At 39.8% G+C, this 27,341-nt stretch overlaps 1 protein-coding gene across 3 annotated transcripts in view; it reads left to right on the top strand.

Annotated features, from left to right (window-relative positions):
- LOC105252294 overlaps positions 1 to 27,341 on the top strand; it is a 250,072-nt gene that overhangs the window by 196,162 nt on the left and 26,569 nt on the right. For 2 of the 3 annotated variants that reach the window (XM_025414080.1, XM_025414082.1), the window contains exon 4: positions 9,548 to 9,652. The exons of the other annotated variant lie outside the window; for it this stretch is intronic. In XM_025414080.1, coding sequence (XP_025269865.1) covers positions 9,548 to 9,652 — 105 coding nt within the window. The remainder of the gene's footprint in view (positions 1 to 9,547; positions 9,653 to 27,341) is intronic. 3 annotated transcript variants of the gene reach the window in all.

The following is a 27,341-nucleotide window of genomic DNA, read 5'->3' as shown; positions in this document are numbered from 1 at the left end:
GCCAGGGTATAACGAAATTTTTCAAAGTTCACGATCCTTTCCCCGATCACCAGTACAGGCTTAGATTTAAAAAGAGGGCGCGTGCACGTAAATCTAAAAATGGCAATTTGCGTGCCAGTCAGAGTTGCTTGGATTCAACGCCCGAATCGAGATAACGAACGTTGATCGTTCTCAGCGCGAAAGTCGACGAATATAACGGGTGACAAGTTGACGCGTGATATGTGCCAACGAGCCGAGCGCTCGGACCGCGCTTGTTGGTACGCGTCTTTATCCGCGAGAATAAACGAGACGGGAATCGATCGATCGAAGAGGGGCGGGGGGAGGCGGGCGAATTGTATCGTGACCGGCGTCGACGGCGTCTTCCGGGAGGCGACGCGCGCGGAGACTTCCGTTAATTCCGTTCACCCGCGATACGTTTCCTATTAGCGATCACGAATATAACCCGGCTATGCACGTATATATGTACGTACGCGTATCCGGGGCCCTATTCCACCTCTCCTTCCCTCCTCTCGCCCCCTTATAACGCGCGTCCCTCCTTCCCCGCGCAACAAAACTCATTAAGCGTCTGTCCGTTTGTTCCGATATATGTTGGCGAGGCTCGCACGTATGCGGTGGAAGTTGTAAACGAATTAACGATGTGTCGTGGCCCTAGCTCGCGCGCATCGCGATGGCATCGGTGCATCGTCCCCCTGGCTGGCGGAATGCAATTCCGCGTACAATTAACCGCCTAGGAAGCGACAGGTTCCCCGGCGATCGGTTTATGCCGTCGCGCCGTGGGCGGAAACCGTCTTCGGATCGGGCCACGGTCGTTAAACCCGCGGCATGATGCGGTCTGTATGCGCGTCGTAAATTGATATCGGCCTAACCGGCTATTACCGACAGTCACCGATGGTCTAATGTCGATTAACGATGTTTGCTGAAATTGCTCCCCTCCCTCCGAATTCGCTCGCATTATGCGGCAAAGATGCATCGTGGCGATAGCTACGCGTAGTAAACAGGTGAGGATATTATTGTAAATAACCTCATTTCATTCCGTATCTTTTGGGAGAGAATTTATGGGAGGGAATTTTTTTTTTTTTTTAGTAAAATATATCAATTAATGTTGTTTAAGATCGACGATGGAAAATAGAATATTAAAGATATTTTCAAGGAACGTGAGCTGTCACAGAAATATGACGGAATGTTTTATAATTTGTAATATTACGATATTGATTCCTGTCTATTACGAAAATATGTTGATATTTTTTCGACATTGTAAAAATTCCATTTTCGCGGAAACGACGCCGCTCGGCACGCAACGACCCGGAATTAGTATAAATCGGAAATGTTTTAACAAATTATGGATGATCTACGCGGCCAGGCGTGTGCTATTCCGCGAAGCGTGTCCCCGTGTTTCGTAACGTCACGGAACAGGTGGACAGTTTTTGAAAATTATAGATCGGACGGAACACTCCAGAAAATTGCCCGCCAATTCCACACTTCGCCGTTTTCATTATGGTATCGTGACGGAGGTCAGAAAAAAGGAGGAAGATCCAGGAAGGCGAGGAAGGCATTTCGGACAAATTACCGGCGAGCCGTTGCGCAGCGAGGAGAGAGAAAGAAAAAGAGCACCCGGGTTATAGGTCCGGTGGCTCTCCTAAGACCAATTATTCGGACAAACCTAATTATCTGCCTCTCTCTCCCCCGTCCTTTTCCCACTTGCTCCATAAAAAGCGGACAGGTTGCTACGAAGTTCTCGATCTCGCGCCAGTCGGAAGCCAGGCAGATGTCGCGCGACCCATAAATGTCTATATTTTACATACACGCTCGCGTCTCTAAAGATAATGGCATAATTAAAAAAGAAGAAAAAAATTATAGTGACTCTCACTCTAGAGGCGCACTACATTAACATAATTCGGTGTATCTGCAGTATGCGTTTTACGGGGTATGTAAATCTCATTATCCCGTTTAAAAATCACTTTACTCGAATTTTAGCATTTTAGCAGCTACTAATATTGACGATAACCGTAATATTCTCCTTGCCCCTTTCCCCGTCCCCTCTCCGCAGCTGATTGCGATTCGCTGCAACGTTCAATGTTTAATCGGAACAAACAAGAGGATGTTGTATTAAACGAATGAAAAAAAAGTGACTGATTATTTTACCCTTCGCACATCGAACACGAAAATTAAATCATGCGTTTGATAAAAATTTGTCCAATCAGCCTCGCTGTAACTGTTACATTTATTTCAATCAGGATCCATTACTGTTTCTATTAATCGTGCGTTAGAACGAAAAAAATATAACATGTAATATTTTCACATGATATTCATACGTAAATAGTCACACATATAGTACATCTCCATCATAGTAATTTTTCAAAGTTTTTTCAGATCATCTTCAATTTTTCGAAATGAAGATAATCTCAAGTACCTCGAAATGATAAAGCCTCGTTTTCCTCCCCTCTGACTCTCGATCGAAGGAGAAGCGGGTGACGTGACGATGACAATCGGTGAAACGAAGTTCAAAGTTGTCGAAAGTGCCGGAACCCCGAGCGATGGCTCATCCGGGTCGCCAACTTTAATTCGGACGAAGCCGACATATGGCGGCTCTTGGGCGCGCTGCGGCCTGCGCACGACTGACGTTACGCAGTCGACGACAGGCGATCTGCGGTTTCTGTCATTTACCGATAATCATTCGGTTCTTCCTGGTGTGCGCGCCACCCTATTAATACACCCGTGAAGCCCGTGGGCTAGCTTCCGGTTGTAAGTGCAAGCCGGCTTGCGTCGCATCGCGTCGGCGCGCAATGGTCTCCAAACTGCTCGTCCCCGGAAAGATGACACGTGGCCACGACTCGGTCGTTACTTTTATTACTATGTATTGCTTCCGGTCCCGGGGACAGACTGGCACGGAAGCGCGGCGAGCGAGAGTAAGAAGCGTTATCTATCATCGGACAGGTCTATCTGACAGGTGCTCGTAGATAGAAGCCTCAAGATCTTGTTCTTCGTCGCGACGGCAATTCCATAACACTACTATTAGATTTTCAAACTCTTCTTTTACACCGAGACGAGGAAATAATTGCTTCTGCGATAGCTTCCGTTTAAAGATTGATTGTGCAATGCACACACACACACAGTTATGTGTCTCACTTGCGTTACTATTGTTTAATAGAATATGAAAAGTTTGTTAAAAAAAATTGTGGAAAAAATACGAGCATGGTACATGTTAAATTTGAATTATTTCGCTAAAATTGCAATTAAATCGAAAGACCAAAGAATATTTTCGTGTGTATATTTTAAAATAATATTTTTAAAATAAAACTTTATTTTTCCTTTGAATTTCAAACATTGAAATACCGAGTACGGTAATAATATTTAGATTTCAAATTTTCGAAATTATCTTTCTACTGAATTTTCACGAATCTTTATGACAAGAGTCATTTAAAAAAATCACGCGAGTTTCACGATACCAAATTTCGATTATTTTATTTAATACATCGGTAAAGTTCCGGTGCAATTTTTATTCGTGACACGACATCTCGTACAATGTTTCCCGCTGACGAATCCTTGAATAATTCACGAAAGTATTGCCGAGACTAGCTGTCTGTCACGTTGCCGTAGCACAGATCCGACTCGAGCCGCGTCGCGCTTTTCATTTCCAGTCGGCTTAACGCTCGTGTCGCACGCGAAAACAGGGAAATTAAGGGCTCTCGAGACCGTCACGTCGGGAAAAACGAGAAGTTCATCCTCACTCGACAAGGGCGACTGTCCAACCCTCGTTTCGCGAGTACGAGGAATGATCTCTCGACTAAAGCGGATCCCTCAAGTTTCGTTCTACGGTCGACACGACGTCGACGTTGGCGGCAGGATCACCCTTTCGCTCTTTCGCTCTTTCCTCGACATCTTTGTTCTTTCCTTTCCATTTTTTTCGTCAGCAAGATGGTAAACATTCGGGACACGCAAGCGAACGCCCGACCTGTCCCGTCGCCTTCGCCTCACCCCTCGCGGATTGCAAAGGGGTTCGATCCACCCTAACGTTTCGCTTTTTCATAATAAAATCGTCATGCGGTGCCCCGATTGGCTGGGATCACTCGAAGGGTCTCACAATACATCGGGGGCTTGTCCACGCCAATATTCGTGGGGCGAGGTGCGCACGAGGGCGAAAAAGAGGCAAGGAATGCACGAGCGAGAGGGAGAATATCGGAGGGTGAGGATAAAAAGGGCAGAGAGAGCGCGACACATCAGTTCTCTCCGAGGCTGTCGCTGTGTAAATAGGGCACACCAAGAGACACACGCCCCACGCATTGTGCGTGCCCTCTCGTCTGAAGGGGCGCCCTTCTGTCCCCCTTGACAAAGGGTTGTCCCGGCCGCGCGGTCGCTTTAAAACTGAATTTTTTATTCAACCGACAGGAAAGCGGCCATCATACGTGCTGCCACATTCCCTGTCCTTCGCTCTTTTTCTGCAAACGCAACGCGTGTACAGCCGCATTCTTTTCCTTCTGGAACGCGCATGTTCTCCTCGCCATGTCGATAAACGGATAGAAGAATTTATTTCTCGACATATTTATTTCTCTCTTATATAATATTTAATATAAATTTTACATTAGACTTTTGTTATTTTTTAAAATTATATGAACTGATAAAAATGATGAAATAATAAGAGGAAGCGACATATTGAGGAAAAAAAAAGGAAAACAACGGTAACGTAATACTGTTCCCTAATCCCTGCATTGATAGGACAGTCGTGAATCTGTGGCATGTTTTAATATCTTGCTCATAACGCGCGGGATTCATCGGTACCGAACAAAGGACTGCTTCGTTTTTAGTCATCGTTGAGCCAGAAGAATGGCCAAAATCGCCATCATCGTGGGACGAACGCACAACCACAGAGGGAGGGAGATGACTCGGGGGATAGAGAAGAGGGGGAGGAGGGGGAAGTTTGGGAAGGGCACTAAGTACACAGATGCACGCGTGCACGTCCTACGGAAGGTACTTACCGCCCCGCGCACGAGTGATTAGCGATATTTTATTTCGCATGGGAAACCAGACAGATGAGAGAACTAGTTGAGTGGGAGCTCAGCTCTCTTTCATTAGGGCAAGCCCCGTCTCTAAACCCCGTCCAAATCACCCCCTCGTCCACAACGTTCCCTCCTCTCTCATTTACCCTACTTTTCCCCCTTCCTTTTCCTCCCTCTTCCTCGCCTCCTCCTCCTCCTCCTGTCATTGCTCTCGCAACGTCCCTCGATGCTGTCACGATGGCGTTACATCCAATATCCTCTGGCTCCCGATTCCAAAATGGACAGGTTTCATTGAGAGAACGGCAAGGAATCGATGCAGATTTATCGATTATAAATCAGCTCGACGTTTACGGCCATCATTGTTTTCACGACGTTTATTGAAGCAGCGCGACGTCCCCGATCTGTTACTCGCAGTTAATTGGAGCTTTAATGAACACTCTAATGAACGCCAGTTATTTCTTTCGAATAGCAGGTATACCCGATCGAAAGCTATCGCAGAGTGCTTTGTAAAGGATGATGCGTCCACTGCGTATTATAAATTATATTAGGTGTTCCCTGATTTATATGATATTACATAAAATTATAATTAATGCATAAAAACCAGCTAATTATATTATAAATCATCTTATAACGTTAAATGTTATATTTAGAAATTATAAGAAATTTAAGAATTTTGAAAAAAAAAACATTAATATTTCTTGTACATATATAATTGCACTACATAATAATTTATATAATGAAATTATATATGTGTAAGAAATATTGATGTTTTTTTCGGAATTTTCTATGATTTCTAAATACAAATATTTAGCATTATAGAATAATTCATAATTAACTTTAAAAATTTAAAAATTTAAAAATTTAAATTTAAAAATTTTATTTATTTTTCTTTGATGCAAGTAATATAGAGAAAATAAAAAAGAAATAAAAAATGTTTCAACTCTCTCTCTCTGTTCTCATAATTTTCAAGGCATATGTCTCCAATTATATATATTTTACGATATTATGTAAATAATTGTAAATAAAAGGGTCAGGTATATAAACGCCCTTAAAATCTGATTAATTTGGAACATGGCATCTGTCCTGTTATTATCCAACCGTACGATCGTACGATCTCATTTTCGAATCGTAGGCGAAGTCTTCGGAACGGAAAGAGACATATGTCGACCATTTTTCACGTACACGACCAACACTCAGACACGACCAAAGGAAACAATCACGGAGCGCTTTCGTTGGAAGAGAGAACGAATCATGGTCGGAGGCAGAATCTTTAATATCAAGAATCCGGATCCGCCATTTCTCTCTACCGTGCATGGAATCCTTCGTAGAATGTTTGTATATACATACGTGTGCGTGTAAACGTGCATATATATATCTGTGTACGTATCGGGGCACGGAGGTTGGCAAACCCGTCCTTGTTAGCAGCTGCGTAGCATCCCCCGCCCGTTACACAATGCCCTCGCGCTCCCTTGAAAAACGATGGGTGGATTAATGACGTCACGGACAACAAGGAACGCACCTGGCTACTGTCCAGGATCCACCAATCTGCGACGTCCTTTAACCTCCATGCGCCATCCGAGTGAATAGATAAACCATTATGCGCTATTCCTGGAAAACTGGATTGTGACGCCCACTCATTACTGATTTTAAATAATTCCTACAGAAGAAAATTAATAGGATGTCTAGTATGAATATCAAACAGAGATAATTTGATAGGTTATTCATATATATGTATTAAAATAATATTAAAAGAATATTTTCTTTAAATTTAAAATTATTAAGGAAAAGTCAGATTAAATTATCCGTGAATCTGATGGGATGAATTATTAATAATTCGAAATTTTTAGAGATTTCTACTTTTTAGAAATTTTTACAGATAACTTGGATACTACTTTTATTAGTCGAGAAGAATATATTAAATAAGCCTAGCGTAAAAATAAATTTCGAAATCGAAACATGTTGTTTTATAAGAGGCATGACATAAGAGAGTTCGAAACCAATTAAATCAGTACATCAGTTGTTTTATTATATTATTGTCATAATTCGCGAAATCCTCAAAGTAAAATCCGTAAGAGTTTCACGATATGTTTATGAATTTATAGCGACCTTTGTGCCTGTGGTCTGGTAATCCAACGGACAGGTATCTACCGTTTATTGGGCTCTTTGTTATAATTCTGTAAAGAGAGGCGGCGGGGGCGTAAAGGGGAGTTTTCCGCGTTAAAAAGGCATGGAACCCCTTTTTCCTTGCAATTAAGACGCGAGCCGCATCGCCGAGGAACAAGAAGGGGGATAGGAAGGAAGAGAGTGCAAGAAAGAGAGAGAAAAAGAAGCAGAAGACGGGCAGAGAGAAGCAAAATCTTTAGAAACTTTTCAGTCGAAAAGATGGATGCAGGAAGGGGAAAGGGTTGCGCTGATGATGCATAAATTAGGTGGGCTAATGGGCCGAGGTCGTCGCTGGAGATACCGTCTGAGAAAAGACCGGGGAAAATATTAATGCCCCGGGCTCTGACTGGCTGGTTGGCTGGCTGGTCTACGGACGTCCGCGCATTTTCGGGGCGGATACTCGTAATTACTCTCCTTCGTGCTCTCTTTTTCACAATCAGCCACTGCCATCAACTGAATCGTCGTCGAGAGACTCGCGGACTTGCGGCAATAACCTCTTTGGAAAACTTGTAATCCGTAGCTTTTTCTTCGGCGAATTGAATTTTAATTTTAAATTTTTAACTTTTCGTGAAAAGGACTAAGATAGAAAAAAATATTTAAGGATAGTTCATATTTTCTATATAAATGATAAACGAAAAAATATTGCTAAATTAATATTTTTTTTTATTTGTGCATCAGATTTAAAATTTTCAATTTTTCTGTATTTGTAGCTTTTCTCCCCGTAATTTTCTATGCTAGAAATTTTTAATTTAAATTCATCTGAATGCGATATAAAATAGGAATTATTAATTCAAAATAATTAATTTATAAAATATATTAATTTCAATCTTATCTACGAGTCATTAATTTTAGATATAATTTTTATTTTCTCTATCACATATATATTTTCTATCATATATAAAATTGATAAATATCATATCCAATTATACTGCCAAAATAAAAATCTACGAGTCATTAATTTTAGACATAATTTTTATTTTCTCTATCATATATATATTTTCTATCATATATAAAATTGATAAATATCATATCCAATTATACTGCCAAAATAAAAATCTACGAGTCATTAATTTTAGATATAATTTTTATTTTCTCTATCACATATATATTTTCTATCATATATAAAATTGATAAATATCATATCCAATTATACTGCCAAAATAAAAATCTACGAGTCATTAATTGTAGATATAATTTTTATTTTCTCTATCACATATATATTTTCTATCATATATAAAATTGATAAATATTATATCCAATTATAGTGCCAAAATAAAATTCGATCTAAAGATTCCGGACATTGCTTCCTTGTCTACGTAACAGTTCTGTTTCCATTAATAACTGATGATTTTCCTGACCCTTCATTAACCTCGATGCATTAATTTCAATCTTTTTCCAGGACTCTTTCATGCTTGCACATATTTTACGTCCATATTTACATCGTCCGATAGAAATAAAACATCGAACGCGAACCCCGCAGCGATCGGCGGTGATATATCCAGCGTAATCACGACCATACCGGGATTCAAGTCTGGTAGCCATCGTCCTACGAGATCACGTACACGCTCGAGTACGAGATGAGCGCCAAGAAAGGTTTGCGAAGGCACTGTGAGCAATAATTCTGTATCGCTTCTCCGTCCGCTCCATCCCCGGACCCCCTCGTGTGTACCAAGAGTTGATCTGCCAAACAACACCCCCGCCTTAGCCGCCTGGAAGCGCTTTGTCGATCACTCATGGTGCTATTCTTCATTCTTTTATAGCGATTTACGAGTGAATACCAATCATGTGTCAATCGAAGCCGAGCAAATATTAAATCGTTCAATGTCAAGGTTACGTCTGACTTATCGGACTGCATTGATAAGATAGTAATTTAATGGTGAATAAATCGACGAACAATGGCATATTAATAAGTAAAACATAAACTGGGTTCTTCTATAATAATATCGTACGCACAATTTTATATTATACAGAGTAGTCGTAAGTATGTTTTAAAATTTTATAAGTGTATTCTTGGATGAAAAGTAAGAACAATTGTTCATATTTCTTTTGAAGAATTGAGTGATCTTCATCTAATATATGATAAAATGCAATACATAAAGCCAATATTTGAAACTGTTTTTTTTTTTTCATTATTTCAAAAACGAAATATTTTTTGTAAGGACAATCGTTCTTACTTTTTATTCAGGAACAAAGTTTTAAAACATACTTACGACTCACTCTGCATAATATAATATAATTAGACATATAATATTATGTAATATCGTACCAACTGTCATTTCAAAGAAAAATATCTGCAAATAATAATATCTGCAAAATATAATATCCTTTAATTGCAGTATTATTATCATTAATTCTATTGTATTAATTTGTCTCTTCGATTTCTTTTTTAGTAACACATGTTCGGGATCATCTATATTTTACTGATGGAGACCGTTTCTCGCAGCGACGAATTGTCACGGCTCCCGCGCTTCTTCCGTATGAAAAAAATGACATCCGTGAGTGAAAGCAAAATTAATTAACGCTCTTGCTTCGGTGTAATGCTCGTAAAATAAATACGGAGGCCGCCGTCGGTGAGAGACCGAACGAGCGCCGTGATGCGTCGTGAAAGGCGAAAAATCTTTCCCAATAATGGCATCACGGATCTGCCAATCAGAGCACCGATCGCGAACAGAAAAACGAGCAGCGCATACGAATGTATAGCGCGATGCACGTATGTATATATGTGTATGTGTATGTGTATATATATATATATATACACACATACACACACACACACACACACATATATATATATATATATATATATATATATATATATATATATATGTATACGCGCGCGCACTCGGTCCTTATATCTGCGTCTCTCTGCGCCCCGTAATTACCAGGGTCGGCCTTCACCGCGGCAATTTGTCAAGGCTGTAATAATCCCAGCGGACCTATGGCATTGTATACATATCGGCAGATGCCTCCCACCGGACCAGATAACATCGCCGTCCGCTCTCGGCCGGCCGGGGGCCCGTTCTCTTCTGGATGGTACCGATCGCCGGGCCCCGTGAAAACCATCCATTTCGAGTCCGTGGTACTATCATCGGCTCGGTTTTTGACGCCCGTTTCAAATTAAAGCCAATCAGCACGCGGATGTATCCAGCCTGTGTGATATACCAAGGCGTATATACAAATACTGTCTTTCCTTCGCTCTCTCGCCAGAAGTATGCGCACGAGGGGGGAGAGAGACGGGGGGTCCGTTCCCACCTGTGTGACCGCCGTACTACGTAACACACGCGAGATCTCGTCGGACTGTAATTTATACGACTGACCCTCGTTACATCGCGATCCGTCATTCGCGATTATGAGGAAACGATGCTCGCCAACTCTCAGATTCGGAGGTGAGGAGGAAGGAAAGGAGGGAACAGGGTATTTATTATGTATCGCGAGGATTGGATTCTGGCGAGAAGGGAGAAGTCCGGAGGAAACGCGGAAATATTTCTCGATAAAAACCGATGGAGGAGGATTATTGATATCGCACGCTATGATTTGACAATTGTTGCGTAGTGTTTATTTATTTTGAGGACAGGGAGAACGCTACTTTAATTATTTGTCAAATCAAATTATCTCTCTTTATTGTTAGGATATGAAAGTGTAAATAATTAACTATAATTGTGTTTAAATTATTTTTGTCACTTGAAAAATCAATCGCATTTTCGATCCGGCAACTGCTCATGCGAGGAAGTTTTATGTCCTTTAAAATATATAACAATTTTCAAATCAAAATATCAGCATTTCACGCATACGTAGCGTACTTATAAACGTCAGAGATTTTAGGGGAAGCGCATACAAACATTAAGTGTTCGTAATGAGTTCGCGCATTTCACTCAACTCGGTTTCTCTCGAAGACCTAAACGATTTCCTATTTCGACGATCGTCGGTCTTTCCCAGAGACAGAGAGAAATAGAAATCAGCCATGAAAATGATACGTGAAACAGAAAGAGAGAGAAAATGAAAAAGGGAAGATTGCTCGACGTGACTAGCCGCATATCTTCTCCCTCCGTCCCTTCTTATATCTCGTCGTCTTTCCTTCTCTCTTCTTCATATACACGAGGTGTCTCTAGCTGGATCTCGGTTAATGGTGCATGGCAGTTGCAGGGGCCAGTACGTCAGGTCGGTGCAACAGAGTGCGAGCATCTAGCTATCTTGATGAGATCTTGTTTTCTGTAGGATCCCCCGCGGTGAGACGCGATTCGTTCTCCGTGTTGCGCGTTCCCGTTCCATCTCCGGAAAATCACCGATGACTGCGTATAGCACTATGCCGACGTATAACACGTACAGCAACGACGAAGCGACAGGAAACGATCGCAGCGCATGCGAACGCGATCAACAACGATGTGGCGAAAAAGAGAGAGAAAGAGAGAGAGATAGAGAGCGAGCGAGCGAAAATGCAGCTTTAATTATGCGCGCATCGGTCGCTTACGCCTTACGCTCGCGGCTCTCTTACTGTAATTAATAATACAATTAGCACAGCAGCGTGCCACGATCGCCAGGCCATACCGTTTGAAAGTGAAAGTCCCCATCGCGTGTCTACCTTAAATTGTCGAAGAATTGAAGCGAGATTCGATCTCTGAATCTAACGCGCAACGCACGTGCGCAATTAAATTCTCATGTTTTGAAACGATTCAAGCGATTGTTGCTCGATTTTTGCTTGCCGCGCAACGATTTCCTTCGCATGAGAAGCGCGTTTCTCGGAAATGAGTTTGAGCGCATCGCTAAAAACACGCTGTATACTGTTTTTCAGATGCGGAAACGAATTTAAGGATGTTTTGTACCTATTTTCAAAATATTGACAATTTAAGGAAAATTGTATAGAATGTCCTTACATATGTTTAGAATCTTCAGTACAATTTTTAAATCGATTCACAAGTTATAAGGATTTTAATTTGTGTTCTTATGGGAAACGTATAACCACGTCGATTCAAATGACAAAAATACATGGAAATGATATTTAGAATTTGTTTAAAATTTACAAAAGTTTAGATACAGAGGAAATATTTGGTCAAATAATATTATACAAGTACTAACTGATTAAAAAGATATTAAATATAATTGAATGAAGTTAGCCATGTATCTGTCACAGGCGAAATTCTCTGCCAAATGTTAATTATTTCGATTAACAAAAATTCGGAATATTTCCGTAAAAATGCAATAAATATTAAAAAATACATCTCTGCATTGTAGCTAAGATTAAATTGTATATTCCACGCAATTTCTCATACTCAAAATACATCAAAAGTGAATATATTTGTCAGTATTGATTTTCAGCTACTTTTTGCTGGGATTATACATACAAAACATCCTTAAGATTTGCATATAATCGAAAACAAATTATACATTTTTCGAATCTCATTCAGTTTAAATAATACAATTAAGATTTTTGTGACTTTACGATTTTTTTATTAAGAGAAACTCAGTAAAATATATAAATAACTACCCTCGGAAAACACTTTTCAAGAATGCTCTTAAGAGACATTGTATAATCGATATCTCTCGGTGGAGACTGGAGACACGATTACGTCGGTGTGGTTCGTTTGATTATACCATATTGTCCTTCTCGGAGAAACAACCGGTTTCTCTTTTCTCTTTTTTTCCACGGCGGATTCGTGCCATGTCCCTTTGCGGAAGATATTACCGACGAAAACCTCCGTCACATTCAACCCTAAAACGGCGTCTCACAAAAAAAGGGGAAACTTTACTACGTCCTAATTGGGATGACAGAGACGTCAATGGCGGCCACGATCAAAGAGACCGTAAATGTTGGTTACGGGTGTAAACTACGGATTTTAGTGTCACCGAGAATTTTTTAGGTTCCATAAGATACGCTATTTATGGGGTTGTGTAACCCGCCCTCGTAAAGTAAAGGCGTGCATTAATAAATAAAGCGATTACGCGTTCCGCGATCAACGTTACCTGTCCACTTTGCAAAATCAATTCCGCGTTTTTCCTTCTGTGCCACTTGATACGACCGTCACTATGCGATAATAAAGCGAAAACGCGCAATGTTATTTATGCTGATATACCTCGCAGGAGTTAATAGTTGCGTTGCCATCCAGTTATGTAGACATTTATGTTGATTAATTAACAAATTAAGTGCCGGTTGCGGAAATGTTTTCTTATTCAGGTAACAGTAAATATTAATTCTACAAAAATATTAAGACTTACTTTATATTAATTTATGTACATCGGGCTAAAAATATATTTTAAGTGAAGTATGAAAAATTATTAAATATTTACATATTAAAATCTATCATATAGCTAAGTTTATTAAACATTTTTTATTTAAAATAATTCAATTTAATTAAATGATTGAATTCGTTAAGTAATTTATTATAAAATCGGACGATCACATTTTTTAGTATTAAATGTAAATGTCGAATATTCATTCACGGCACAATTTCCTGCGTTCTTGAGAACATGAACTCTATGGGGAGACGTATCATTAGATAATATAATTACCAATGCACCGGCGCTATTATTATTGATATACCCGTTACTTCGTTTTTATATCGCATCGTGTGCCGTCATTCGTCGACGAGCATCGAGAATACTAATAAGATCGTTTACATCATTCAACTTCGTATTGTTGCGCGGAGTGTGTGATCAGCCGAGATTAAGCCCGATAATTAGATACACTCGAGAGATCGGATCGCAAGTAATTACAATAACTGCGCCCCGATCTTAATTAATCTTGATGAAAATTCTTATCGCTGCCGCATCTATCAGCACCAGTCTTATGATGCGCATATTCTTTACAATGTGACGCCGTTATTTCAATAATATGCTTATGCTCTTGATAATAAACATTCTTATGTTAAGTACAATTGTTCTATTATTAGATCTTACAAGAAAGAGAACGAATACTCAATTTTACATTATTTATTACATTGTTATACAATTTCCTTTTAGAAAGATATAAGATATAAGATTGCACAAGATTCGCGATAAGAAAATATTAGTAAAAATATTGTATCAAAAATTTTCAAAAATTTAAATCTTGTCTTGAATGAATATAATGATATCAGAATGCGTCTAACTAAATAATTGTATAAAATTTTATATTGTTTATTTTATTTATTGTATTAATTGTTTCTAAATTTGCTAATATAAATGTTTTTACTTATTTAATTTGTTAAGTTCGTATAATAAGTAATTTTTTTTCATTCAATTTACATATATTCTAACTTTTCTTTTAAATCAATAATTTTGAAAAAACCACATAATCTTGATACCAACTAATTAAAAATCTTGTCTTGAATTTTGAGACAAGAGAAAACAACATCAAGATGTTAATATTGTTGATATCTCGTGCAATTCTAGTCACATTAACATCAATAGTATTATCTCTTTGATTTAAAAAGTTTCTTCTGAGAGACATAATTTTGCTACGAACAAACTCGTTGGCGAAAATCAGTTTTTCAGCAACGTTATATATTCTCAAAGCGACGTTTTATACGATCATAAGAGCTTAGTCCGCTATTGTCGCAAGCCGACGTGAATGGGAACGAATATTCTGCTTCTTGTAATTAGAAATTTATGCACTAGTTCGCGGGCGTGTTATTCAAATGTGACACCACCACTTTGGCCCGGTTCGGGCCGCATATCTCAGCCTATAATAATAAGCGATATTTATGCCCGCGACGATGTATGCCATTAATTATCGCCCCTAACGGGCCACACGCGACTATGTGTTACATGTTAAAAATCAACCTCTCCATCATCCGATTATTCCCCTCGTCTTCTTGTCGTGTGTTTCAGATTGTCTCGTATCCGGACAATATTTTTTATTGAACGAGAGGACACAATACATTGTCGTCTTCGTCTCGTGACACGTTTTTTCCTTTGCCAACATGATTTTTCTAAACTATATTTTTAAAAAAGTCAAAAGTAGAATTCCTTACTATTAAAATTTTTTTACTGCATACAGATTATATAAATTATATAAAAATTGCATTACTATAATTTTAAATAGTTCGAAGCTTATATTTCATGGATACATATATTCAATTTCTCTGTTTTAAAAGAATTTGGTTTTAGATCTAATAGATCAACTTCATCCAGACATTTGAACCATTAGCGGATCAAATTGTGAAAAGTTTATTAAGCTATTAAGCTTTTCTCAAATTTCTGCTAAGCCAAGATAGAGATAAACCATTGTCTTGCACATCAAATGTTTTAATCAACGTATTTTTGCAATGATAATTAAACTTTTCACAACTTGATCCGCTAATGGTTCAAATGTCATATTCAAATGTCATATTTGGATAAAGTTGAACTATTAGATCTAAAACGAAACTCTTTAAAGAGAAATTGAATACGTGTATCCATGTAATATAAATGTAATGTGTAATATAAATTTTGAACAATTTAAAATTATAGTAATGTAATTTTTTATTTTTATATAATTTAATCGATTCTTGATATGAAGTGAAAATTACAAAAGTGAGGAAATTCACTAGAATATCTACAATTTCATTTATCGAAATCTAGTAAATCTGCTCATTTTTATAATTTTCATCTCGTTTCAAGGACCATAATAGACTCTCTGAGCGATGTTGGTATTTCGCTCGATGGATGCTGATTGCCACGAACTTTTTAAACTATTTAAAATTATAATAATGTAATTTATAATAAAATAGTATAATATTTATATGAATAATTTAATTCGAACTTTTTCTATGTAACACTTAAACGAATGCGCAAAAATACGATTTATTATCGTGCATCGAATTAAGCATTTCTCGCACATCTTAATCCTCGCTATATCCGCGTCGATCAGGTCGATATATGAAGCAACGAGCTTATAAAACCGGCCGAAGAGAAAGGAAGAAGCGCTTCGTTTACGATCGATCTCGCTCCTGTCGCGCGAAGGACTCGCCGCGAAGGAAAACCGCCGGTGGAGCAGCTGCTGGGATCGTAAAATCCAATCAAGAGTCCCACGCAGGCGAGCGATCGGTCTCTCTTTCGGAGCGTGTCTTTTAATAAAGTCCGGAACACAAGATAGCGGGATCACGGGCGCCGGTTGAGACAACGGGGGGTGTTCCTGCGCGGAATAGGAGGGAGTGAAAACACTGGCCGAGAGTTAACCGCCCCTATCTCTGCTTCTTTCTCTTTCGGCAACCCCCATCGAGAGGGCTAACTTCTTGACACCGGGGCGACGAGACCAGATAACGATCCCGGACTGACGTATGCGTGCCCCGTGAGCGTTTGTTATATGGCGCGATTAACGGTGCGAGCTTTCATTATACGTCGGCGGTCTCGTAGATTCCATTAAAGCGATTTACAACTATTCTACTTCGAATAACGCGCAGCGTCGTCGTGAACGCTCGAAGTAAACAGAGGAAAGGACTCTCCTCGCGCGAACTTGAAATGAGATAATTTCGAACTTTTATATTTGTACAAAATATTTTTCCATTAAACTGTATTCCTCGTATTTTTCTTCTTGAATGTAACATTGAAAATAATTTCTTTTTTCGTAGAATTTAAAATGAAATATGTAAAAAAAAATTGTAAACAAGAGAGAGATTAATTATATGTGAAAATACAAATTTTAATTTCGAAAATTAACTTTTCTAATTAATGTGCACGAGGCACAAATTTTTTTAGCCCATATATATCAAGCGTGTGATTAAATCTAAAAAAATTCGAGATTTTTCATAAATTTATTTTTATCCTTCTTCGAAGAAGTGTAGGCGAGAATCGTTTATCATCAATGACTTTGATATTTTTCTCGCCTACGATTTTTCAGGAAGATCAAAGAGAGATTTATTAAAAATCTCGAATGATGTATTTTTAATCACACTTCGCATATAGACATATAAGAACATTTGTATCTCATGCTATTAATCAAATTATTTTTATCGAATTTTTTATCGAAAAATTAATTTTCGTTGAAACTGACGCGCTACCATCCGCGTCCGACCTTATTTGCAGCGAAATATAAGAAAAAAATCTCGTTTTAATCTTTTTCTGTTTTATACGAAAATGCCTTTACGTAGGCAAATCGACCTTTCAATCGGACCGTACCGGTGCAAGTCGCGCTTTCTCATCCCACGCTGGAAAAAGGAACGATCCTCTTTTTCTCGAAGGAACACCCCTTCGCCGCGCGGCGTTTATAAGCAGGGTGTTGCCCTTGCTCGTGCAAAGTGATACGCCAATAGGTACGATTTCGCGTTTCTAAATCAGCCTTTCTATCTCGCAGCGACGGCTCGATAATGGTCGAAGGAACGCGCGGCTGTCGATGGTTATGGAAAACGCGCTTCGCCTCGATACGGGGGCGCGCAATCTCTCTTTTCTTTTATTCGCCTCTCGCGCGCATTGTCGATCCGCGGATAGGGAGAGACCCCCGTGTTCTGTCTTCGAGATCCGGTCGACCTTTTCCCGCGCGTTCCCACGTGCGAAATCGCGGCCGAGGAGCGAACGACGGCCACGTCCCGTGCTTGTAAATGCATTGTCCATTCGCGCTCGCTCGAAAATCGCGCGATATGCACACATCGCCGGCGGGGCCGGTGCGGTATCGACGTCGGCTATCGGATGGTGAAGGAAGCCGAACGCGCTCTCGTACGGAAAGGAGTAGGGAGATCGGTATCTTCACGCTGCGCGTTGCCGTGTTGCGAGAGATGGAACGTCGACGGCTTGACAAATTGCCCCCTGATTCGCGTTTTCGCTCAAAATCAATCACTCCGCACGTTAGCGTGTCACCTTTGCACTCGACTCCGGTCGGGTAATTGCCGGATTCTCCTCGTCGTAATTTGCGGATCGCGCGCCGCATCGTCAACTTCGCGATGGGCGCCTAATCTCTGGCTAAGAGTCGCTCGGCGATCGATCGTCCTCGCCGTCCCGTCGACGTTACTGTCGGCGCGAATAATGTCAGCGAGCGAATTTCTCGTCTGCAACGGCGTATAATTCTCACGCGGCTGCAGCGAATCGATCGATAATGGGATCGATGGTATTCCTCGTATTGATTATGATTATTGATCGATTGGCACGAAGCAAGTTTGTTGCGGCTGCAGCGAAAATTGAATATCGATCCGGCTTTCACCGCGTCCGCTCGCAAATGAAATTTCATATTCGAAAAACAAATTCGAAATTGATAGCCGGGTTTACGAGTTTCATTTACACGTCCTAACAAAGTAGATAGTAGATCAAAGTTTTCCACATTTCAATGTTCTAAGAGAATATCGATGGTTTCTAATTAAACTGTTGTTAAGGAAGACGATAAAATATCACCGTTGACTCTCATTAATTCATTCTTCCTCTAATGCATCAGAGATAGATTAAAGTTTCCACACTTTGCGGAATTCTGAGAATATAAGGCACCAGTCTTCTAATTAAATCGTTAAGGAGAATGCAAAGCGATGCGAGTAAAGTGTAAAGTGAATATTGCCTAGTGACCCTCATCAATTCATTCGATTTCTAATGTATCAGCATCACGTATCCTATTCCGTTGAAAAGAAGATCGATTGTATTCAACTTGAAATCGCGTCGTTTCCCGATGATCTCCGATATCGGCTCCTATTCTCGCCATCAAAGCCGACGAAATTAATTACGCTCACGCGGTGAGCTCTGCGCCGGGTTTCGAAAGGAAGTCTCGAGCGGGAGAGGAGATGCAGCTCCCATTTCTTGCTGACGCATCGCGGCGCGCGTATGTGTATGGTGTGTACCCAGCAGCATCGTCTCTTGCATATATTCTCTTGGTACAGCGAGAAACAGGGGCCGGGTGGAGAGAAGAGAAATCAGGACCAGCGGTCTAATAAAAAGATGTAGGAACGATAATGCAGTCTCCAGAAAGTCCTTTGGGCGCACAATGGGGTGTATCATGGCTGGGATGACACGGCCCTTTCCTGTCAATGCTAACCCACAGGCGTCGCATTGTGCCTTAAGGTCTCTATATCCACGTCCCTCCTGTCCCTCGAGAACTCGCGAGCGAGCGAGGCGCGTCATCCTGCGAATCTTCTTCCTTCTCGGGCGGTGAGAATCAGAGGTCGGAGGTGCCATCGAATAAACTCTCTTCCGGCTAGCGATCGATTAATTATTCGCCGTCGATCTTTTATAGCGAACGAGACTGCATAAGATACAAAACATTTTTCGTAATAATATTATATTGGTATTGAGTAAAAATTTTCAAAAATTTAAATACTGTCTTGATCTTGAATCATAACAAGATCTATCTTTATCTTGTCTCGATTTTATTATCAATTTTAGTCGGATATTAAATAATTGTTTAAAGTAATATTTAACATAAGCCTTATAATTTAGGATAACTATTTATGTGTTAATTATTTACTTTCTAATATAATATATATGTGTATTCATTATCTTTATATACGAATTCTCTTTACCTTTATATACGAAGGCAGTTACAGATACAAGGATGCCAGAATGTAATTAAGCTAAATATAGCTCATCCATACAATCAAAGAAACCATGTATTGTATTCAAAGTTTTGTGTAGATAAATAATTGTGTAAAATTTTATATTGTTTATTGTGTATTAAATATTCTTAAATTTCTTGATATAAATATTTTTATCTATTAAACACACGACTTTCTAAATTCTTATATAATATAATCATTTTTTTTTCATCTAATTTACGAATGTACATATTTTAATTTTTTTTTCAAAGGTCAATAATCTTGACAAGACCATAATTTAAATAATTTCAATCTTGACATTGTCTTGATAATTAATTAAAAATCTTGTCTTGATCTTGTCTCAATATCATGATTAATCTTGATATTTCGTATAATCTAATGGATGAATGATTTAAAAAATACTATATACAAAAGCAAATGTACATATATAAGACAATCGGCATCTAAAATGAAACATAAACCGAGAAATTTTGTTCTTATCGTTTCGAAAACATCTACTGATGACGAAGAAGAGTCATTGCGAGCATTCTTCCTGGTTTTGAATCAGGAATATACGACGATGACACGGAGACAAAAAGATGATAGAGAACGAAGATGGTGCTACGCGAAGTGAAGAAGATTTGATCTTCTCTGGGACTCCCTAGGGATCTCCAAAGTATTCGGTGACAGGCAAACAAAAGACTGTCGGGGGCCTTTTGCGGACGATACAGTGTTTTCCAAAATTCATAACAGACCCCGATTGTCCGGGGTATGTGGGGGGCCTTTCATGTAAACTCGTGATTGCGCTACGCCGTTTTTCCTCGCATATAAACGATTTTCCGCAAGGATGCAATATTTCGCTAATTCTTTTGTCCATTTCGCCAGCTCGTTACTCGCGCGAGAGAACCTCAAAGAAGACACTACAAAAAGCGCTGTAATCCGAAAGTTTATCTCCAAAGATATTATTTCCGGATTTTAAACATACTTTACATAATTCTTTTCGCTGCCTGGTTTCAGAAACTGATTGACCAGAATAAAAAAATAAATGTATGCTCATAGAAATAAAATAAATTTCTCATTAATCCTAAATTAATATCTCATTAATCTTATTAAACCTTATCTAATCTATTTTTACAATCGTCACTCCTATAAAATATAATCAACTACCGACACTCTTAATCGATGGGCGAAAATTAAACGGTTCGTCAATTAAGCCCCCCCGTAAATCTTTCGAGAAGTTCGTGGCCTCTGTTTGGTTTCACACACTGGGGAGCGATCTGCGTATTTTTTCCCATCTTCTCGAGTAGAGGTCTAATAAAAAAATCGAGACGCACACCACGGGGACGAAAGTTATTGCGGGAAAGAGCCGCGGCTCGAACGACTGTTTTTCCCATGAACGGTCCCGATCTACGCGAGAGAGCAAATTGAAACGATAAGGCGGATATAGCGCGTCGGCACGCGATCGCGCAGGCGTATCAAATTGATACGAGCGAATAATAACTTTATCTCGGCGCGCACACGTCGATGCTGCCGCGTCCGCCTTTGAATGGACCGATCAATTCGCCTAACGTCTTTTTAACCCAATTAATTAGCCGGCGACCGGCGAGCGGGGAGGGCTAATGCGAAATACTTGTAGTTGACCGGCAGTGACGTCATTGGCACGTCATCCGCGCTCTCGTCCTTCCCCGGCGCGATCACACGCCGCTCCTCTCACTTCCGCCGCTATAATAGATATTAATTGCCGCACGAGCCGCTTCGATCGATAGAACGCGGCACTTATCGTTTTTATGCCACGTGGTTCGACGATTGACAGAACGCGAGTCTTGTTATGATTAATCTTAGGCAGCATTTTATATGTTTCGCCGTCGAAAATTTCTCAAAGACAACTGTAAAATTGCATTTATTCTTCTCAACGTTTGAACATCGGTTTAAAATTGTATTTTTTTAATACACAGATCATTGCACATCAATCAACAGTATAATATTCTTTCAAATTATCGTAGCTTCGGAAAATTCGGAATGAAGAGAAGAGAGTCTGATGTGAAAAGGAAAATTATTTCAAATTTATGCTTTATATCTCCCTAATTTTTAGGGGCTTTTTACATTTTTAACATGTCCGGAAAGATGCTGTGCATCAGAAAGTGAAATCTTCTGCATCAATAAGAACCAATAAATACCAGCGAATATCATACCCAGCAAAGCTTTACCTGTCAAGTCAACTCGATTTGTCTTCTTACAAGAGATTGGCTTCTGTTTTTGCTAGATTGCACCGAAACACCGGCGGAAGAATCCGTTTAACATTCGCCTGGCTAATCCCGCGATCGGTCCACATCTACGTCGAGATCGTGGATCCGGAAAAATCGACGACAGAGACATATACTGGGGCCGGTTTCCAGACAATTTCACGCGGGGCTCTGACGGGGACGGAGTTAAACCTATTATTATCATACTTCGTCCCCCGTAGTGAAAATGTCAAACGGCCATCTCGCATGGCTGAGTCCTCGTCATCGGTCGGGGGAGGCAGAGGAAGCCCGATGGCGGTCACATCAAAGCTGAGGGATCCTTCTCGCGACGCAGGACTCGCACGACAGGACACGTCCATCTTGCGTTTGTCCGACAACCTTGTGTCTTGCCTCTATATTTCTCTTTTTTCTTTTTTTTTTATCTCATCGTATATCTCTAGTCGTCTCGTCGTTCGTGTGTCGTGTCATTTGACCTTTACGTTGTTTAAATGGATCTCGAACCGAGTCAAATCGTCCGCGCCAGTGATTGGCTCGCTTTTCGGGAAACCAGTCCGTGATATGTATACATTCGTGGTTTTTAATCCTTCGTATCTCACGGGATTCTCCCGAGGATGAGGAGCAGGAAGAAGAAGTGGACGGCGAAGCCGCGAAGTAAAAAAACCGATCGCCCGATCGCGAGAGCAACGAGCAAAACGAAAGAAGGGAGGAATGAAATGAAAACGGAAGCTCGGAGGAGCAAAAACCGTCGATATATGTGATGAATCGATGAATTCCATTCGCATTCACGTACGAACGGCACTTGTTGAACCGCGCTCGCCGAAATCCGTAAGTTATTAGTGATAATCGCGACAACATTTAGAGGAGAATGTTTCAGCTCGTGCTAGATAATTGATTTTTATTAGGAAAATTAATTATTGGGGAAATTATTAATTATTACTCTTTAATCTACCTATAAAAGATTCAAATTTTGGATGCCATTTCGATAAAGATGCCTTACAAGATACACTCGGTTTCCAATTTATTCGCTACAGTTTCAAAAGACATATCTACGACGCATGAAACGCAAGTCCTCGCTCGCGACCACAAAAAGATGCCATTTGCAGACTCACTGAAAGAACACGATCCGCCGCGATAAAAAAGCCAAGACGACTCCTTCCAAGGGAAGACGATTTCGACGAGGCGGACGGAGGCCAAAGAACGAAAAAGCCATCGACAGGCGGCAAAATCGATAGGAGCCAATGGCCGGCACAAGCATCAATCGTTGACTCATCCCATTTGGATCACAAAAGTACATCGAATTGGGTCGCTCTGGGTCGTTCGTAAGGACCCGTGTGTAAGGCCCCTCATCTCATCGAGCGAACAATTATTTTGCGGGTCCCTCTCGCTCTCCCTCTCTCTTCCTCGCTCTTATTCGCTCCTCCAGAGTTCGAGACAGAATATATATCCCGCAGCGCGACGTCCACCAACGCGCGGCAAGACAAATGGCCTCGTGACGGCGGCTACATTACGTTTCAAAACTGGCCTAATCGTCGGCTTTCCGGCGATGAGAAAGAGGGGCCCGATATATAAAGCCGCGGGGCCATATACCTGCATCGGCAGGCGCGGTGTGGCGCGATACATTGTCTTTCCCGCGCTCTGCCGCCGCAACGTCCTCTCATTTTAAAGATTCATCGTCGGCACGCTTTCCAAATCGCAGAGAGATTTTCGAGCGTAGATTTTTCTTCATTCGTAAATTAGCGCCGCTTCTTTACGATAGATGGATAAGTCGATAGGGAGAGAAAATATTGCGCTACTGTTAAAGCTGCATCAGCTGGATACCGATGAAATTGCGATGGGGCGAGCGTAAGAAAACAATGATTTTTTTCTTTTTTTTCTATCACATTATTTATATTGCTATTAATATTACCGTCGATGTAATATTAATGTCTTTAATTGATCGTTTTCTCCGATTTGTAGTTTATGAGAGGACGGCGAGAACAATAGAACGCTCGGACAAAGTATCGCCGATTTATTTCTCTATCCCGACGATGTTCCGTGTTCAATCCGGCTGTAAAATTAATGATCAGCTCGTGTCCAAGTTGCGACCGCCTTGCGCAACGAACCAGGCGTGATCTGCGAAGAGATGATCCTACACCTGACGTCGAATTGAACCGAGCCCGGCAAACCCGTAAAGTTCTCCGCTTTGACCATAGAAATGTGGAATCTTAATTGTTATAATCGTGTACACGTACGGACGGAATAATGCGAATAATAATAAATAAATACTACATTATATTAAATAAGACGTAAAAAAAAAACATCTTTTGTTGAGATAGCTAACTCAAAATGCATTATTTTAAGGGTAAGTCGCAATGACTATAATTCCATATTTCTCAAAAGTTTGAAAGATCGAAAATTATTTTTTACGCACGCTCACGCGTCCATTAAAAAATTAACCCCTTCGTAGCGCAGCGCGTGTCGACGCGCAAAAATAATTCCGGATTTCGCGAATAGCCATCCCTTACTCTCCCCTTTTCGAAACGAAAGCCGGCAGTGGCGGCTTTTCCTATCGCTTTTTTTCGGCGAATTTTTCGCGAACTAGCAGAACGATCGTCCTCGGGAGTAGCCGGAAATCGCCCTGCTATCCGTCGAACGTTGTGCGAAAATATGAGGTGCGAAAAACCGATTGTAATCGCGCTGGGTCTACAGGGACTTCGCGGATTCATTGCATCAACAATATGCGTTTGGAAAAAAACAGCGGCGTGAAAATCCTATGGGCATAGGAATATTTGATCGAATTATCGATGTTATAAACAGAAAAAGAAGATAAATGAATCCATTAAGTTAAATTATACAGTGTTTTGTATAATTCTTCAGTCGTAAAATCTTGCACCTTTCTTTTAATCTTTTTTTTTCATCTTTTTTTCCGGGAATTCACATGGAATCTTATTTGTTGTATCGTAAATTGATATTTTTCATTTCTTTGTATGACGCAATTATTTATAAGAAAATGAATAAAATCATTAACATATATTTCGTTTTGTTTTAAGAATATAATTTTGCTCGAATGTAACAATCAAATCCTTTCGTCGAAATTGTTGCCCATACTCTATATATCAAACTGGCATCGCGATCAGACAAGTCGATAGGCGATCTCTCAGGATCGGACAATCAGGTCCGTGAAACGCTCGTACGGCTTTCATTCGCAGGGCGTGACGCGTTTTCAGCAAGAGTCGAGACCGCATTGTCCGCGCTATTCAACGCTCGAGGAGAAATATACCCCGCGGAAGAGAATACCATGGAAACACGAAGGAAAGATTGCGTGAAGTATCGCTAGTATAACTAAAGAAATGAAACCTGTCGCAGACTCATCTGTGAAAAGAGGGACGAAACCGCGTGAACCATGCAAATCATGGGTTTTCTCTGCGATTTTTGTGGCATTGTCGTGCTGAAGAGACACTAACTTCCTGAAATTGTTGAGCAAATATTTCCCAAGTGAAAGTCCGAGACTGACACTTGCGCATCAGAGGTGTCAATCAATGATACTTTAGAGCGAGAACATTTTTCCAGTTGTTAAAAAATTACTTTATAGAGTTAACAGGTTAACAGTTTAATTTTAGGAGCCTAAAAGAAACAAATATAATTTTTTAACTGCATGTAATAATATGCATCTATTATCGATACAATCCCTCATGCACGTTGAAAAATAGAGTTTGTAAAAAGGCAATTAGGAAGATGCGCGAAAAAGGAAGTTAACAACGCGATTGGGACCGTCAAAAAACCCATCAAATACCCCATGCCGAGAATGCGACCGCCCTACGTTCGGTAACAAATGATAGTTTTGATAATTAGCGGCTTCTTTTCTTCGTTTCCCAACGACTGCCTTGTCGCAACATACCTCGAACAATGTTAAGAAACAGCAGGTGCGAGTATAGTATTTAAAAATATGTGATAATACTGAAGCGTTAATTCTTTCAAGATATGTTGCATCAGAATCATAATTATCAATGCTTTATTCACCATTTAATTTACTTTCATCGCTCATGAGTCGCACACTCGGTATTTAACACAGGCAATATATTTGCATAACAGAATGTGTGTGTGTGTGTGTGCATTTTGTTTTGTATAATCTGAATAAAGTAAATTAAAGAGATATAAGAGCAATCACATTGGCTGGAATCACGCAACATTGATTTATCATCACATCACGATCAAAACACATCGCAGAAGATAGCAACGTCCTTTTTACCGGACACCTGGTAGATCTTATCTGTCTCAGGATAATGGTCGCTCAACTCTTGTCGTGCACCGGTGTCTTTTACACACGTTCGTGCGAGCGATTGCGCGGGACACGGTGACCGCCTATTCGTCCTTCGTGGGGGTTCCTCCGGCATGCTGGTATTGGTTAACTTTCCGTAAAGCGATCGGGTAGCACGATCGATCTCCTCAGCGCGAGGATCGTGTCAGGGCTGACTATGAGCCAACTTTTACGTAATAACCGTCTTGTTCCAGCGTGGCATTGCGAAATGCCATGGCAGAAGACATAAAGTCTCACGCGAGGACGAAAAGGCAATTTGAGACCATCGATGCGTAAGCGAGATTCGAGACTCGATATTCGATTATTCGTCTTCAATAGGTAGGTCAGTTGAATCTAGACTTCGAATTCTAGACTTCACGAACAGATCGTCAAAAAAGGTTTGGGGCGTTAATTTTTTTTTATAAATAAATACGCAAAATTTTTCTAACTGGACGTATCTGTTACGTTAAAAATAAATAAATAAATAAATCTAATACATTTCGTGATTCATGAATTTGACATTGTGCAACTTTCAACCTTTTAAGCCTTGTAAAATATAAAATTAATAATTTTTGTGAGTTAAAGTAAAAATTTGCCCTGTAGAATATATAATTTATAGAAGATTTGTAGAATATAGAATTAATGACTGTAATATGTGATAATTTTAATTCTGTAGAGCAAATTTTTATTGTAGAATATTGTAGAATTAATAATTTTTGTGAATTAAAGTAAAAATTTGCTCTGTAGATATATAATAATTTAATCTCAAAATTTCGTGTGTAAATATTATTTTACATCGAACTAACTTTTTTATGACTAATGAAATAAATCACAATTTTAATTATACGATAAAATTCATGAATGTGAAAATTTTAATTCTGTAGAGCAAATTTTTATTTCAGCTCATAAATTAATTTTATATTTGAAGGCTAAAAGTATTTTGTGCGATGTCAAATTCATGAATCTCGAAATGTATTAGATTTATTATTAATTTTTGACACAGATAATCCACCAGGCCCTCTCTTATGGTTAAAAAAAAACCGAGACAGGGTTTCAATCAGATTGCTCGAAACATTGCATCTATTTTTTATTCTTCTCCTTTGCGTGCCCAGAATTTGCTGATACTCGGAAAGGTATAGGCAAGGATAGAGAGAAGGTAGATAAGACAAAGGAGAGGTTTCGAGTCGCCGAAGGAAGTCCGCGGTGCGGGGATTACGCAAACTCCATCCGTGTAATTTGTCTAACAACGTAATAAGTGACTTCTTGC

Source organism: Camponotus floridanus, unplaced genomic scaffold (assembly GCF_003227725.1).
Source record: "Camponotus floridanus strain SB8 unplaced genomic scaffold, Cflo_v7.5 scaffold76, whole genome shotgun sequence".
In the NCBI taxonomy this organism is placed as follows: Eukaryota; Metazoa; Arthropoda; class Insecta; order Hymenoptera; family Formicidae; genus Camponotus; species Camponotus floridanus.
The sequence above is the reverse complement of the archived record's forward strand: the minus strand, read 5'-3'. Positions and strand labels throughout refer to the sequence as shown.